Source organism: Cydia fagiglandana, chromosome 26 (assembly GCF_963556715.1).
Source record: "Cydia fagiglandana chromosome 26, ilCydFagi1.1, whole genome shotgun sequence".
NCBI lineage: Eukaryota > Metazoa > Arthropoda > Insecta > Lepidoptera > Tortricidae > Cydia > Cydia fagiglandana.
The window spans coordinates 355,481-373,445 of NC_085957.1; the positions used below are offsets into that span (position 1 = coordinate 355,481).

The window sequence follows — 17,965 nt, forward strand, 5'->3', positions numbered from 1 at the left end:
GCCATCGTGGCGGCCAGCTCGGGAGGCACCGGTGCATGAGGCGGTCGCCGTCTGGCTGGCTGGTCTGGGAGCCGGTACCTGAGGCCGGGCGGCTCATGGCGGCCGCCACTGGTTCGGGAAGCGCTGGTGCGTGAGGCGAGGACCCATAGTGGCGGCCCGCTCTAGAGGCGTTGTCGCGTGAGGCGGGCGGCTCCATCGTGGCGGCCGCCGCCACCGGCTCGGGAGGCGCCGGTGCGTGATGCGAGAGGCGCCATCGTGGCGGCCAGCTCGGGAGGCACCGGTGCATGAGGCGGTCGCCGTCTGGCTGGCTGGTCTGGGAGGCACTGCTGTGAGGCGAGAGGCGCCATTGTGGCGGCCAGCTCGAGAGGCGCCAGTGCGCAGGTGGTGGTGCCATCGTGGCGGGCGGCATCATCGTGGCGGGCAGCGCCATTGTGGCAGCCGCCGCCGCCGCGTCGATGCGTAATGCGAGAGGCGCCATCGTGGCGGCCAGCTCGGGGGGCAGGCGGCGTCATCGAGCGGGCGGCGCCATCATGGCGGCCACCGTCGCCAGGCTCAGGTGCGAGAGGCGCCGTCGTGGCGGCTAGCTCGACACGACGGTACGCGTGACGGACGTTACCGGCACGGGAGGCGCCGATGGCTAGGCTCGTAGCTGCACACATCATCACGGCGACGCTGTTGCCCTCGGCGGTGCCATCGTGGTGGCCACCACCGGCGCGTAGGTCACCAGCGACGTCATGACGGGCGGCAACCAACGCGGCGATCGTCGCTGTACTCGTAGCATTTCCACTGCTTACACGTAACTTACCTTCCTTCCGCTAGAGCAGTCGGGACGCAGAAGCGGTCCGCCTTCACCTTGGCGCGATCCACCCGCGATGCGCCCGCAGCTGCAGGAGCGGGCGTGTGACGTCTCGCAGAGCCACGCGGATCTCTCGGAGTCCCGCTGGACTGGAAGCGTCCGCACCGCAACTGCAGCAATAGGAGCGGGCGTGTAACGTCTCGCGGAGTCCCGCGGACTGGAGGCGTCCGCACCGTGACTGCAGCAACAGGAGCGGGCGTGTGACGTCTCTCGGAGTCCCACGGACTGGAGGCGTCCGCACCGCGGCTGCAGCAACAGGAGCGGGCGTGTGACGCCTCTCGGAGTCCCGCGGACTGGAGGCGTCCGCACCGCGACTGCAGCAACAGGAGCGGGCGTGTGACGTCTCTCGGAGTCCCGCGGACTGGAGGCGTCCGCACCGCGACTGCAGCAACAGGAGCGGGCGTGTGACGTCTCTCGGAGTCCCGCGGACTGGAGGCGTCCGCACCGCGACTCCAGCAACAGGAGCGGGCGTGTGACGTCTCTCGGAGTCCCGCGGACTGGAGGCGTCCGCACCGCGACTGCAGCAACAGGAGCGGGCGTGTGACGTCTCTCGGAGTCCCGCGGACTGGAGGCGTCCGCACCGCGACTGCAGTAACAGGAGCGGGCGTGTGACGTCTCTTCGAGTCCTGCGGACTGGAGGCGCCCACCGTGGCCCGCAGCGTCGCGGTGTCTCGGAGTCACCTTGGACGACAGCAGAAGATGCGGCGCGCGCGGGCGGGGGCGGGCGCCGGGCCCGCGCCCCCGCGCCGGGGGACGGGGCGCCCCGGTCGAGGTACTCCCAGGCTACTGCCTGAGAACCCTCCTTTAGTTCTAGAATATCTTAAACTGGCTCACCGGATGGTTCGAGACAATCCAAACCTCCTTATCAGCGAAGCGCGGCCCCCGGCAGCGGCGCGCGCAGGCCGTCCGCCGCCGCGCCGCCCCCGCCGCCGCAGGCACGATGACCGCACGTTCCCTCTCCGATGCGGAGCGACTTGTTACCACTTGTTAACAAAAACCACTGACGCACTTCCTACTTCGATCTCGAAAATGCGAGTTAACGGTAACGATTTTAGCAGCATGGAATGCGAGAATTAATTTAGCAAGAAAAAAGTGGGTAGAATCGAAAAGCACCGTTCGATGGCTTCGATCGCGAGACCGCCAAAAGACTAATAGTGGCGATCTCTGCCATATCTCACTATTTTAATCGACCGAGCTTTGGATCGGAAATGTTAAAGCACCATGCTGCAAAAATATACGCAAAAAATATTTGCGGACCATCGGTCAAGACGGTCGGCGAAACAAAGACATGGCGGTGGCGAGTAGCGGGAAGCGAGCAACGGTTCGCAGGAAGTGGAAGCGGAACTACGTCACGGCGTGGGGCGGAGCGACTACATAGACGCTAGCGGCATCATTGGTCAACGATCGCGTTACTCTCTCAATGAAGATATCCGATGTGGAGTACGGAACACATAATAACAATATCATTCGAGTCGAAACTCGTAACTGCAACGTAAGTATCATGTAAGTAACAAATATTCGTTTTACCTACACTCTAGGGTCTTGATTGTTGTTCTTTTATTTACACGTAGGCACTGCATAAGACATGTAAAACTTGTTATTCATTATTTACGTAATACTGATCTTTTAGAAAGAGAGATAAATTAAATACTACAGCTTTTGTTCTACGCTAGGACTGACATTTTGGCAGCAGTTTGTTTATTTATCTGTTCGTGACGTCACGTGACAGCTTAGAGCGTTTAGGCTCAAACTTTAAACACTAAACTAATTAAGCTCTATTTAGTATTTAAAATTAATGAATAAAAATTTGAAATATTTTTTTTTTGTAATAATTACGTGTCTATCTATAAAATGAATACAGTTCTAAAAACTTGTCAACATGCCTATTAACCATTGCATAGGTAATAAAACAAATTATGGCTCCAAGGGCCAACGCCCGCCACTCCAAGGGACGCATTTATGCGTTAGAGGGAGTAAGTGATATTGCTATCTCATTCCGCCGCATGGCTGCGTCCCTGCGTCCGTTGGCCCATCGTGTAGAGGAGCCATTAGAAGAGAACCGCGTGCGGGTGAACAAGGTGTGTTGTTGTGGTTGCAGGGCGGCTGTCCATCGCCAACCAATACATGTGGCACGAGCCCGAGGACCCGGGAGACGAGCACATCGCAGAACTCGTTCGACAGTACATGGTATATTATGTATTTACTATTTACTTTTAACAACACCTATTCGGAAATAGTAGATTGTGTCACAAGGGAGCAAAGAAAAAGCCCTTTTCCGAATAGGTGATTTTTCTTCCCTGCTAGGAGGGTTTTTAAATGGCACTTCTCTGTTATCGAGGACACTATTTTTTACTTTATGCATACTATTTTTTAGCTTAAATCATATGTTCAAACATAAGTACGTACTTTACTTACGAGTCCGGGTCCCAGTCCAAGTCAAAATCGAAATTCGAAATCACCAAACGTGTACTATGCGTCGTTGAAGAGTTCTGTTCTGATCATCATCAGCAGTTCCACTTCATCAAATGCGACAGTTTTTAATGTAAATGCTTGATTCTATGATGAAAATACAGAAAATTCTATGCGTACCTATGCCTTTACGATTTGAGGAGTTCCCTCGATTCCTTATGGATCCCATCATCAGAACTCGAGCTTGACAGAAATGTGGCTTAAAAACTAAACTTGCTTAACAAACATAACGAAGAGGACAAATCGCCAAACGTGAACTATGCGTCGTTGAAGAGTTCCGTTCTGGTCATCATCAGCAGTTCCACTTCATCAAATGCGACAGTTATTAATGAAAATGCTTGATTTTCTGATGAAAATACAAAAAATCTCTATACGCATGCCTGTAAAATTTGAGGAGTTCCCTCGATTTCTCATGGATCCCATCATCAGAACTCAAGCTTGACAAAAATGTGGCTTAAAAACTTAACTTGCTTAACAAACAAAACGAAGAGGATAAATCGCCAAAGGTGAACTATGCGTCGTTGAAGAGTTCCGTTCTGATCATCATCAGCAGTTCCACTTCATCAAATGTCACGTTTTTGAATGTATATGCTTGATTTGTTGATAAAAACATAAAAATCACTATATGTATGCCTTTAAAATTTGAGGAGTTCCGTCGATTCCTCATGGATCCCATCATTAGAAATGGATTTTGACAAAAACGGGATCAATCTGTATCAATACAACCAAAAAAAGTAATTTCAAAATCGTACAAGTAAGGCCCCCCCCACATCTGGCGTCTTTCGAGCGTCGGCGTCTACAATTCTATGGCCGACGTCGACGCAACGTCGACGCAGCGTCGACGCAACTACGCAGCGACGTCATTTTCCATAGCGCTGGACCGACGCCGACAGACGCCGACGCTCGAAAGACGCCAGATGTGGGGGGGCCCTAATGACGGAGATATGGACTAACAAAAATAAAAAAAATAAAAAAAAAACACAACCGAATTGATAACCTCCTCCTTTGGGATATGGAAGTCGGTTAAAAAAGGAGAATTAGATAATACTAGCTGTTGCCCGCGACTTCGTCCACGTGGAATCTTTATCTTAAAAATTTTACATCTTTATCTCAATTTTCATATCCAAGCAATGTTGAAATTAAGTACTTTTCTTTTTTAGGAAGTTGTATGAAGTTTTAAGTCAAGTGAATTTTGATGTTGGTTGCTAAAATTACTTTTCTTGTATTCTCATAATAGGTACCTATTATGAGACTATGCCCTTATACAAAGATTCAAGTTCCGCGCTCACAAAATATCTGATTTCCATACAAACTTTCAACCCTTTTCTCACCACCTTGGGGGATGATTTACAAAAACGCTTGAATTAGTTTCTTGTATTTTAATTTAATACCTTTTTACAAAGTTTCAAGTTCCTAGCTTAAAATAAAATTTGCACCCGAAGACGAACTTTCATCCCCTTTTTAACCCTCTTAGGGATTGAATTTCCAAAAACGTTGCAAACACTTTTTTTGAAATCGGCTATTATGTCTTTCTAAGAAGTTTCAAAGCATTTGTAATGGATTAAAATTTTTAACCCCTTTTTAACCCTGTTAGGGGATGAATTTTACAAAACGCTGAAATTACTTTTCTTGTCTTCTAATAATATCTCTAAATACAAAGATTCAACTCCACCACTCGAATTTTTTTTTGATATCCATACAAACTTTCAACCCCTTTTTCACCACCATAGGGGATGAATTTTCAAAAACGCTGAAATTAGTTATCTTGTATTTTAATAATATATCTTTTTACAAAGTTTCAAATTCCTAGCTTAAGAAAAGACTTTAACCCCATACAAACTTTCATCCCCTTTTTAACCCCCTTAGGGGTTGAATTTATCAAAATCGCTTCTTATCTCTTGTACACTTTAAAAATGCAATCTGGTGTGCAAATTTCAACTTTCTGGCTTTTGTAGTTTCGGCTCTGCGTTGATGAATCAGTCAGTCAGTCAGTCAGGACACTTGCATTTATATATATAGATTCACAAGTTTCAATGCAAAAATATAAAATGTACCTACATAAATATAGCTCGTTGTACTGTGTACTCTAAATCAATATTTTTTTATAACATATACCAACCTTGCTTAAAAGATAGATCTGATCCGATGCTTCCAATCAGTCTTTGAAAATACACCAATAAGACATTTTCAGAGAATGACGAAGTTTTGTGCTCCAATCTCCACGCCATGAACTTCTCATAAGATTTGTCGTATATGTGCTGCGACTTAGTACTTCTTAGGCAACAAATTTACGGTCGCTGATTGTGCTGCAGCGGATATTTCTTCAGATGTAGAAACAATGTTGTCTTCTTCGCCCATTTTCAACGGTTTTTATGAACGCAAAACAAATAATAACGCAAAGTACTCAAACAGCTAGAAATTACCGGGAAAGGCGGGAAACGTAAAAACAAACGAGTAATGTCTATGGATATGCTTTTTTTTAAAAGCCGTTACACACTACCGCACCGCACCAGGGTCGTGGTGCTGTAGGGTATAAGTGTGTTACGGGCCTTAGAAGCATTAGAAGTCCACTTTCCAATAGTGATGATACCAAAAATAGTACATTATTGTCGAGGCTCGGAAGTAGCTACTTGCAGGCTGAGGATTCGTTTTAAACGGACGACCTTGGGAGTCCGTTTAATTGAATCCGAAGCCAGCAAGTAGCCTCCCAGCCGAGTCATATATAGTGCTTTTCTCAAAAATGGTGCAAGAAATATAAATATCATAGAAATATTTTACAAAAGCAACATTCTTACGTATATATTTTCACAGAACAAAGCCCTTGCCGCCTTTTTATTTTTTTTAATAAAAAAATAGAAGTGTATTTTTCTGCCGAAAATACGCCAACCTATTTGAGACAGCTAAATAGTCGCGGTACTAATCATCTGTTTGGCTGTTTAATGGGCCTGTGCCTTCATTTGATATGGCCATTTCAACTTTTAAAAAGTTTGGAACTCGACAAATGATGGAATTTGTATGCAACATTGCAGTCCTAAAATCGAGACTGCAATGTTTTTAACTTTTTAATTTTTGACTGACCATAAACTCCGCGCTTCGCGACCTATTTTTTACACGGCAAAGTCGACTTTGACGTCCATTTTTGAGAAAAAGTATTTTTTATTATGTTGGTAGCAATGAACTCAGTACAAATTTGTTTTTTTTTAATAAATACCGTATGCATTCAATCGTTTGTCACGTTGGTAGCAATGTATCGGTATGTGGCACCTGCTACCGCCGCACTAGCTTACCGTGTCGTAATGTCTCTAAAACGACACAAGTGCTTTTTTGGGCAATAGACTATAGACTTTTAAGGAGTATTAATAATGTATGCCCTTATATGTTCGTTCATGACTATGTAAATGACAGATAAAAGTACACGAGTAGAAAAAATATTATACTCGGTCGTTCGTACCAGATCGGGCGCTACACGCACCCCATCTTCTCCGCGGAGGGCGGCTGGCCCCCGGCCGTGGAGCGGCACCTGGCGAAGAACAGCAGAGACGAAGGACACGCGATCTCCAGGCTTCCCCCCTTCAGTAAACAAGAGGTCGAGCGGATCAGGGGTGAGGATAGTACGATGCATATAGCTCCACCGCCTTACTCGAGCTAAGTTATGGTGATTACAATAGTAAAATACTAATAAAAAAATGGGTTGCACTCCGGGAGTGCCGGCATAAGTGAAAACTCAATGACATTGTAACAGTTTTTCGATTAGGTCTCGTGTCCTTCTTACGAAGCGTCTTACGTCTTGCGCTGTCGCGAGTTTAACATTTTTTCTACATCACGAAATCTTACGTTTTACGGACACGTGACCTGTTCGCGAGCTTAACATCTTTTCCCCATTACAAAAAGTGCACAGCGCCGCTAAAGAAGTTCTCACTTCAACAATAGTGTGTTTCCAGGCTCGTTCGATTTCCTGGCGTTCAACCACTACACGTCGCAGGCGGTGCGCGCGGCGCGGGGGGGCGAGGCGCCGGGCGCGCGGGGGCCCATGTTCGACGTGCGGGAGCTGGGCGCCCGGACCCGCGGCCGAGCGGAGTGGAGGGCGGCGGGGAACGGCTGGCTATATGTAATGGCTCCTCTACACGATGGCCCAGCGCCGGCCACTCAAAGGCGCGCAGCCATGCGGTAGAATGAGATAGCAATATCACTTGCTCATCTAACGCATAAATGCGTCCCTTAGAGTGGCCGGCGTTGGGACATCGTGTAGAGGAGCCATAACTAGTGGTCACTATTACCACTGCGATGGGCAGGCACTCGTATTAGCACGTCGGTGCATATTGAGTGATCAGCACATTTAATGTAGATCTTGAACCTCCAGTGGGGTTCACGATGTAGCTTTAAACAGCAGAGGACTTCGAATGTTTATATTGGGAAATTCAAAGACTAGTTAAGTCGGATACGGTATCAATAAATGGCCGATGTTGATTAAAGACGGCTCTTTCGTTTCGGCTCGCTGTGGTAGACGTGGATGAATATCAAACAATAGTTATTTTTAATACAGTTGCTCAAAAAGTGCTACTTTACGTAGCTGTTTAGCGTGCGGAAAGTTGGTTATCTCGAACTAGTGCTTTTTACTTTTCCAATTTTTTTAAATTTATACTTGATCCAATTCACGACTACTTATTGATGAGTGTTAATATTAGTTTCCTTTAAACGTCGTAATCAGCATAAAAACCTACCGACCCTACCGTTAATGTAAGAATACGAAAATATTACATATTTCATATTTAATTACTTACCTCTTCATTATTATAACACGTTTATTTTTTAATATTCAATATTGAAAATTCCGTTCTTAATAAGTTGACTGAATGGAACGGAATAGCTGCCAAACGCCCATAGATATAATATACTTAAAGACGACGTCTAACCGAGCTGTCACTGTTACCACTTTTGTTTAGTGTACGATTAACAATGTTTTTCTTATTTTTTCGCAACTGTATTAAAAAACGTCGTTCGATACACGTGCGGAAATGTCATTCTTCACTCGTCCCGAGTCTTGCCACTCGCCTGCGGCTCGTGGCAAGATATCTCGGTACTCGTGAAGTAATGACATACCTTCCGCACTAGCATCGAAATGTACTATTGTTTTACAAGGGGGCAAAGTTGTTGTTTAAGCGCTCGTGCTAATATTGATACCTGAGCAAGCGAAAGATTCCAAAATTGAACCACGAGCGTAGCGAGTGGTTCGAAAAATGGAATCTTGAGCGTTGCGAGGATTTTAAAGCACGAGGGTTAAACAAAATTTGCCCCCGAGTGAAACACAAAATTTTTCACCACACCAACCCGAGGCAAATATTAAATGTAAAATATCAAACAAAATCAAACCAAATCAAATCCAAATGAATGTTATTAAATATTTATCATCCATAATCATCATTGAAAAGTCAATCCCACCAGTCAACATAAGAAAACAACTCAAAATTTGCATTTGATTACTTTGCCTCCCATGTGAATAAAATGCAACTTTGCTATCAGTTCTTGAAGTGCAAAGTAAGTTTTTCCAAGCTGGTGTGGTGAAAAATAATTGATTGATGGGTTACAATTTTATAGCGGTACGTTAAAGGAGAACCGTTTTGATTAATTTCGTTGTTAAGACGCGAGTGTCGAGTAAAGCTAAATTGAAAATTAAAAATGAATAAATAAACGACCGTGTCGGGTTAGATTGACGATATTAGGAAGTATTTGTTGCCTAAAAAGTCTTATACCTACAGCTATCCATTCGCAGCTACAGAGGTGTATGAGGCAAGGAAATAAGAGTACTTATAGAAGATTTTGGAAATGAGATCGAATAGCTGTTTGTTGACCTGACCTTGACTCAAGCCGATGGAAATACGGCAGCGCACGATATCCTTAGGCCGATAAATGAGAAAACTGCTATTAGGCGTTTTGCGGAAGGATTACTATTATTTACTAGTGACAGGATAGGTACCATTTTAGCATCGCGGGTCAAGTCGATTAGGGAAGTATAGATGAATTGCAAGTGGTTCAAAAACCGGGTACAAATTGCTTTCAATTCTCAAGGCGGCCTTTCAGTCAAATTTTTTTTTGTTGGTAATAATAACAGACTGCGTTTACAGTCAACGACCGTTATGTGTTGGTATAGTAGCAATAATAGGCATATTTCCGCACACCTCAGTTATAATCGCAATGTGACTCAGCAAGGTCGAGGACTGATAACAAATTTCCCAAGTAAGCACAAATCGGACAATTTTGCTAAGTCAGAAGTAATGTCAACATCATAGATAGAGTTATCATATCAGCTGTAGTGCGCGACGGCGTGACTCTGCTGAGCAACGTAGCGAGTCGGAATTTCTTCGTGACTAACGATGAATTTATAGAAATATTATCTTCTTATTTTAATATTCACGTAGTTGTAGATTGTTTAGATGGGAAATTATATCTAGGTACTAGGTAGGTAGATACTAGGGCTAATGTGTCAATAATAAAATATAGCTGCATTAAAAGCTTTGGTTTACAGATAGTTCCGGCTAGGTGAAGGATAAGAGGAGTGAGTATGTGGGAATTGTTAGGTAAGGTCTTAAGTGTAAGAGCGATGACATTTAAGAAGAGGATTTTTTGGTTAAGCATATAAGTGTAGTATCGACTACGGGAAACGAGTATTGAGGTTGCAACATATGTTGGGGAAAAGATTGTCGTTCAAATTAGGTAATTAAACTGATGTACAGCGTCATATGGTTTTAGTTTTAGTTAAGGCGAAGTATCGAACGCGGCGAGCTTCCGTTCGAGGCCGAGGGCTTCGTTAACACCGATGGCCAAATTTCTAAGCGAAAAGCGAGGCCGAAGCAGCTCCTAAGGCCCGAGGCCCGGCACGTCAGATTGCAGCACACTTCTGTGCGAGGCCAAAGTCCGAGCTGTGAGAGAGCAGAGCTTGGACTTTAACCGCTGTAATTTCGACTCTTCGATCGCTCGGCCTTTGTCCTCGCTCGACAACGTGACTAGCTGGGCTGGGAGGCCTCGAGTCTTCGGCCTTACTCGGAAGTCTCGGAACTCACCTTCGGTCTTCGCGAGGCCCCGAATCAGATCATCTGGCATTTAAATCTGCCACTGTAACTGACGGTACTTAAAGTCGCAAATCCCTAACTCCTTAAATACATTTGAGAATTATGCGTGAGTCCTGATATGTGACATTCCACGCCAAAAGGTACGTTATGGCGGCTGGCGCTTACGCCGCATAGCGCCGCAATAATATTGGAGCGGCGTCACAGAATAAGTAATAGTACTACCGTACAGAAAATTCACTCGTTCGCAAAAGTCACATTTAGGTATAAAATTATACCTATACTCGCCGCCTGCAAGCAAAATTGAAACTTATATACCTACGGTCACGAACCGTGAATCTTCCTTGCGCGCCGCAGTTTTATGACCGAGCTGTGAGTGTCGGCACAGGGTTGAAACTTGACAAGTTTTTGTACCTATACCTACCGATTTATTATTTTTAAGATTAATATGTAGGAATTACAAACGTTGATTCTGTAATAGTACATTATTGTCGAGGCTCGGAAGTAGCTACTTGCAGGCTGAGGATTCGTTTTAAACGGACGACCTTGGGAGTCCGTTTAATTGAATCCGAAGCCAGCAAGTAGCCTTCCAGCCGAGTCATATATAGTGCTTTTCTCAAAAATGGTGCAAGAAATATAAATATCATAGAAATATTTTACAAAAGTAACGTTGTTACGTATATATTTTCACAGAAGAAAGCCCTTGCCGCCTTTTTATTTTTTTTAATAAAAAAATAGAAGTGTATTTTTCTGTCGAAAATACGCCAACCTATTGGAGACAACTAAATAGTCGCGGTACTAATCATCTGTTTGGCTGTTTAATGGGCCTGTGCCTTCATTTGACATGGCCATTTCAACTTTTAAAAAGTTTGGAACTCGACAAATAATGGAATTTATATGCAACATTGCAGTCCCAAAATCGAGACTGCAATGTTTTTAACTTTTTAATTTTTGACTGACCATAAACTAAGCGCTTCGCGACCTATTTTTTAGACGGCAAAGTCGACGTTGCCGTCCATTTTTGAGAAAACATATTTTTTTTATCCGGAGATAGTATGTCTGATTCTTACGGAAGTATTAGGTAGGTATGCCACAGCCGTATTCCTTTGAAAATATGTCGGTCAGTTCCTAATATTGTTTCTGGGTGACCAATAATGATTTTTCTCAAAAATGGACGGCAAAGTCGACTTTGCCATCTAAAAAATAGGTCGCGAAGCGCGGAGTTTATGGTCAGTCAAAAATTAAAAAGTTAAAAACATTGCAGTCTCGATTTTAGGACTGCAATGTTGCATACAAATTCCATTATTTGTCGAGATCCAAACTTTTTAAAAGTTGAAATGGCCATAACAAAAGAAGGCACAGGCCCATGAAACAGCCAAACAGATGATTAGTACCGCGACTATTTAGCTGTCTCAAATAGGTTGGCGTATTTTCGGCAGAAAAACACACTTCTATTTTTTTATTAAAAAAAATAAAAAGGCGGCAAGGGCTTTGTTCTGTGAAAATATATACGTAAGAATGTTGCTTTTGTAAAATATTTCTATGATATTTATATTTCTAGCACCATTTTTGAGAAAAGCACTATATATGACTCGGCTGGAAGGCTACTTGCTGGCTTCGGATTCAATTAAACGGACTCCCAAGGTCGTCCGTTTAAAACGAATCCTCAGCCTGCAAGTAGCTACTTCCGAGCCTCGACAATAATGTACTATTAAATTGGTCTTTAGTTGTATGCAAACAAAACGAATTAGTTATCGAATTTATTACTTAGTATTTATGTTATGTTTTAAAGTTTAAAATTCACCTTTCAATATCGTCCGGAATTTAATAAAATGTTATTTCTGCTTCCTTGTTCTTCAGACATCCGTAAACAGAACAATATCTTTTATACGGATTAGATCGAGATATAGGTTTCGAAGCCATTGTGTATTTTCAATTTTGCGCGAGCGCCACATGACACGACTATCGTGCGAGCCGAGCGGCACGCGGCAGCCCACTGCCATACGCCGCGCGGCGCGGCGCGCCGGCCAAATGTACCTAAACTGCGTAGTGACACCCCCCTGGCGGTGGTGGCTGTAATGTAACATTACAACCGCAACAAGGTACTTTTACCCATGGGACGTCACATATTGTATGTATATGAACATGTTCCAGGTGTACCCGGAAGGCCTGCGCAAGCTGCTGGGCTGGCTGAAGCAGAACTACGGCGACGTGGAGATCATCATCACGGAGAACGGGTACTCCACGGCCGCGAGGAGCCTGCAGGACGACGATCGGCTGCAGTACTACAGGGACTATCTGAAGCAGGTGAAATAAAAACGGCCAAGTCGTCTGGCCTTGCTCAATGGAGGGTTAAACATAAAGACAGTTTATTATTCAAGTAGACATATCACATCCAATGCCCGTATGAAGGTCATATAAAGAAGCAAGTAAAGCTACATCGGCTCTAACCCTACGTTCCTGTCCCTGTTCCGTAGTTACTGTTATAGGCTGCCTTGAACGGGAGACATTAATTAGAGCACCATGTACACGCGGCTGCAAGTGCATACCCACTTTATAAAGGAAATTAATTCATAAAGTGGGGATATGCTCCAAATGTGAGTATGCAACAAACTCGCCATAAGAGGTGGCTTATTGTATTTTACATGCAATAGTACATTACTACAGAGGCCGGGACGAAAGGGGTTGCCGGCCGAAGACATATAGACGGCCGAGCGAAGCGAGGCCGGATAGGTCTGAGCGCGGGCAACCCCATTTCCCGCCGAGGTATGTATAGTGCTTTTCTCAAACATGCAATGAAATAAATAAAATAAAAACTCCACGAAACCCAAGTTTTATTTATAGAAAAAACTAAAAGTAAACTACACCCAAAATATAACCAACACGTACCTATATCATTATCACACGTATGTTTTACACGAGTCGTGTATTTTTACTACCCGTATATTTTCATGTATCTTTGATTTTTTCGCCTTGTATCCGTCTGACTGTCGTTTTCGTCACATAAGTTTACATAGTCTTACATGTTGATATCATGTTTCACATACATCGTTGCTTTATGCATGGAGTAAATAAGTATAATTTCCACAGTGTTGACGAATTTGTAGTTACATTCATTTAAAATATGCCACAAAACTGTTTATAATAAACTGTAAGCCATTTTTCTTAGTTTCTCAAATAATAAAATTGCCATAAGCAACCATATACATACTTCGTCTTTGACTTGGCGGCAGCAGCAGCAAGTTATTTAAAATCAATTCTGCTTACGCTGCCAATTCCAACACCTACGATTACAATTAATATTAATTTCATTATTTCGTCGGAACTCATATTAAAGTAAAAAAATCAACAACGCACCATAAATCCAATAAAACAGAATGAAATTTTCAACTTACGTCTATATTACGTCTATACGTCTATATGTTTTCGGCAGGCAACCCCTTTCGTCCCGGCCTCTGTAGTAATGTACTATTATTTCGAACATGTTCGGTACTTTACGATACGAACGTTGAAAAATTTGCAGAATAACGAATAATGACCACTTATTCGGGTCACTCCTAAATAGGGTTTCCGCGATCGAGTTTTTCACTAGATGACAGCACCGTGGCGAGAGGTCTAGCTGTCGTAATCCACTAATCATGTTTAACCATGTTTTTTTATTGGTGGATTTTGACAGCAGTTGTCAAAAAGACCTCGTCACGGTGCTGCCATCTAGTGAAAATCTCGATCTAGGAAACCCTCATTGTAAAGTTTCCTATGCAGCTGCTGCTGGCCATCAAGGAGGACGGCGCGAACGTGACCGCGTACACCGCCTGGTCGCTCATGGACAACTTCGAGTGGGTCGACGGATACACGTAAATATATACATTAAGGTGGCGACTGACTTGGAACTTTTCGGTGTAATGTGTAACTTTCACGGCGAACGTGTTACATTACAGCTACACGGCGAACGCTCTGCTCACTTGTGCTCAAATACCCGAGACTCGAGGCCTGCACTGACTTGTGATGTAACACTAAAAGGGATTCGCGAAATAACCGACAGCCTATGCTGTATGGTTGAGTTGTATCGTGTTACGGTTATGATACAAGTCAGTCGCTACCTTTAGGGCCCGGCGCAGACGAACTCTAATATCGGCATGGCACGGCAAGGGATCCCGCGGCATGTTGCCGAGGCGTCCTCAGGCATGCCGAGGCGTCCTCAGGCATGCCGAGGCGTCCTCAGGCATGCCGAGGTGTCTTAGACATGCCGAGGCGTTCTTAGTGTTTCTGGAGAGAGCATATGTAACGTCCCATGGGTAAAGGTACCTTATGAGGGTTGGCGCTTACGCTATTATCTACGCCGCTCTAATATTATTGCGGCGCTATGCGACGTAAGCGCCGGCCGCCGTAAGGTACCTTTTTTCTTGGAACGTCACATATCAAGAGGCTTACTGGCTATAGTGGACCTTATGTTTTGGCAATAAATAAGGCTTACGGATGGTTTTCCTTTCAGGTCCAAATTCGGTATATACGACGTGGACTTCTCAGACCCCGAGCGAAAGAGAAGACCGAGGAAGTCTGCACTGTTCTACCGCGACGTGATACGGACCAGGTCCCTGGATGTGCCGGACCCACATGTCAAGGATGAGCTCTGAATATCGCTTCGTAAAGTAATGCATTTGTAAGGCCGCGGACTGGACGCAAGCGGCATATCACCTAATGATTCTCCGAGAAACTTTTAGCAGATTATCGATTCGCCGAACATCGTTCGCAGAGTCATTTATTTGTCAATGTAACTTTTGGTCGACTAACGTTACGTAGACTCTTGGTTCACATACCGTTAGTTCGCTTCTGTGTAAATTAGCAGAACTATTATTGGACGGTTTCCATTTGGCAGAGTAATCGTTTCGTTTTTTAAGCAATGTTTAGTCGAATTAACGTTTCACATTTTACATATAAGTCGGTATTTTCGAAACAAAAACTTTTTGCAAAAATAAAGAAAACCCACATCCAAAAGGATGTAATAAAATATTACCCTTTTTTACAAGCTTTTATGTAGTCTCACCTGTATGTCTGTCTGTGTGTAATCAAATCTTGCAAGTTAAATTTGATCCACTTCCCGGTTTCCGATTGAGCTGAAATTTTGCATGCATATATAAATCGGATGACAATGCAATATTATGGTAGGTACCATCGAGCTGATCTGGTGATGGAGACAGGAGGTGGCCATAGGAACCCTGTGATGAAACAACGTAACCTAATTGTGTCAGGGGTTTTTAGAATTGTCTCGATGAGTATTAGTTGTCTGTCGTAAGAAAAATACAGTCAGCGATAAAAGCTTGTACCAAAAATGAAATTTTTACCAAAAACTTATTAAGTAAATGATGATTAATAAAAATTATTAAAATTATTATATTTATATGTTTTTTTTAATGTATCCTCGTCTTCTTGTTAGTTCACTACCTACATAAGATTCACATACTTACATCCTGCTGCCGTTGTTAGTTTGTGTCACAAAAAAGCTAGTATATACCAGGGACAGGAACCGGTTACCTTAACCGGGGTTTTTCATAGGGTTATTTTTAGAGGCGGTTATAAAAACCCCTACCATAACGGTAACCGTTTGATAAGGTAACACTTTGATTCGGTAACCGTATCAGATACGGTTATCCTCTTTTACCGGTAACCGAAATAAAAACCCAGTCTATTCAGTTACCGCATTATAAGGTTTATGATCAATTCAAACGATTGTAATTTTTACGCACACTTAAATTCAACTTGTTATTGAATAACCGAGGTTGGCAGGGGCGGTCCATGAAGCTTTCAGCACAAACAAGTTTTTTTGCCATTCCTTTATTTATCTTTATACCTATGTGGTGTGTTCTTATTATAAATCTTATTATATTATAAATAAAATAAATAATATAAATAAAATACCCCCAAAGAGTATAAATATACTCCCAAGGTCGTCCATTTAAAACGAATCCTCAGCCTGCAAGTAGCTCTCGTAGCTAACTTCCGAGCCTCGACAATAATGTACTATTAAATGTAACAAACCAATAAGCAACCGATAATAAAGGCTACCATAACTGAATGAAAACCTGTTTCTAAACCCTTAACAAAGTTAGGGTTACCGAATGATAAGGTAACCGAATCGATTGGGTTACCGAAATGATAGGATTAAGCGTAAAGAGGGGTTTTCCGGTCCTTGGCTAGTACCGGTATAGAATACCGTGATTGCTTCTGGTTTGGGTATTAATACATTTTTAACCTAAATATGAACAAAAACATAGGTAGGTATTTATGTATATGAACATAGGTAGGCATATTGTAGCAATATATTAAGCGGTAAGGGCATTTATTTGTGTGATGAACATAGATATTTGTTCCTGAGTCATGGGTGTTTTCTGTGTATTTACGTATGTATTTATTATATCGTCGTCTAGCACCCATAGTACAAGCTTTGCTTAGTTTGGGGCTTGGGGCTAGGTCGATTTGTGTATGATTGTCCCCAATTATTTATTTATTTTATTAGTTTTATTTATTTGTATCAATATAAGTAAGTTTCATAAGCACAACATATAAACAACAGCCACGCAATTGTGTAATAAATAACTAGGTCCCTTAGGTACCCAAGTATTATATTTATCTTGTCATACTTTTATCTTAAGTACCTACTTATTTACATTCAATTCTTGAAGATAAATATTTTGGACGGTATGTTATCGCCGATCGCCGTGATTATTGTTTTCGTTATATATGATGACTAGCTGTTGCCCGCGACTTCGTCCGCGTGGAATCTTATCTTCAACATTTTACATCTTTAGTACCTATAATTTTCATATCCAAGCAATGTTGAAATTAAGTACTTTTCTTTTTTAGCAAGTTGTATGAAGTTTTAAGTCAAGTGGATTTTGATGTTGGTTGCTGAAATTACTTTTCTTGTATTCTCATAATAGGTACCTATGCCCTTATACAAAGATTAAAGTTCCGCATTCCGCACTCACAAAATATCTGATCTCCATACAAACTTTCAACCCCTTTCTCACCACCTTGGGGGATGATTTTCAAAAATGCTAAGAATTAGTTTTCATGTTTTTTAATTTATTACCTTTTTTTCCAAAAAGTTATTTCCTAGCTTAAAATTAAATTTACACCCCAAGACGAATTTTCATCCCCTTTTTAGCCCCCTTAGGGATTGAATTTCCAAAAACGTTGCAATTACTTTTTAGGGTTCCGTACCCAAAGGGTAAAACCCTATTACTAAGACTTCGCTGTCCGTCCGTCCGTCCGTCCGTCCATCCGTCCGTCCGTCCGTTGAAATTTTCACAGATGATGTATTTCTGTTGCCGCTATAACAACAAATACTAAAAACAGAATAAAATAAAGATTTAAATGGGGCTCCCATACAGCAAACGTGATTTTTGACCAAAGTTAAGCAACGTCGGGCGTGGTCAGTAATTGGATGGGTGACCGTTTTCATTTTGCATTTTTTCCGTTTTTTTTTGCTTTATGGTACGGAACCCTTCGTGCACGAGTCCGACTCGCACTTGCCCGGTTTTTTTTTGTAATCGGCTATTATGACTTTCTAAGAAGT

General features: G+C 43.1%; 1 protein-coding gene across 1 annotated transcript in view; it reads left to right on the forward strand.

Moving 5' to 3' along the window:
* Positions 1–15,275, forward strand: part of LOC134677244 (myrosinase 1-like) — a 48,199-nt gene extending 32,924 nt beyond the window's left edge. The window contains exons 9-14 of the mRNA XM_063535676.1: positions 2,955–3,043; positions 6,780–6,927; positions 7,267–7,433; positions 12,544–12,696; positions 14,152–14,243; positions 14,882–15,275. Of these exons, the coding sequence (XP_063391746.1) occupies positions 2,955–3,043; positions 6,780–6,927; positions 7,267–7,433; positions 12,544–12,696; positions 14,152–14,243; positions 14,882–15,023 (791 nt within the window). The 3' untranslated portion in view covers positions 15,024–15,275. The remainder of the gene's footprint in view (positions 1–2,954; positions 3,044–6,779; positions 6,928–7,266; positions 7,434–12,543; positions 12,697–14,151; positions 14,244–14,881) is intronic.
* Positions 15,276–17,965: the final 2,690 nt, after the last annotated feature.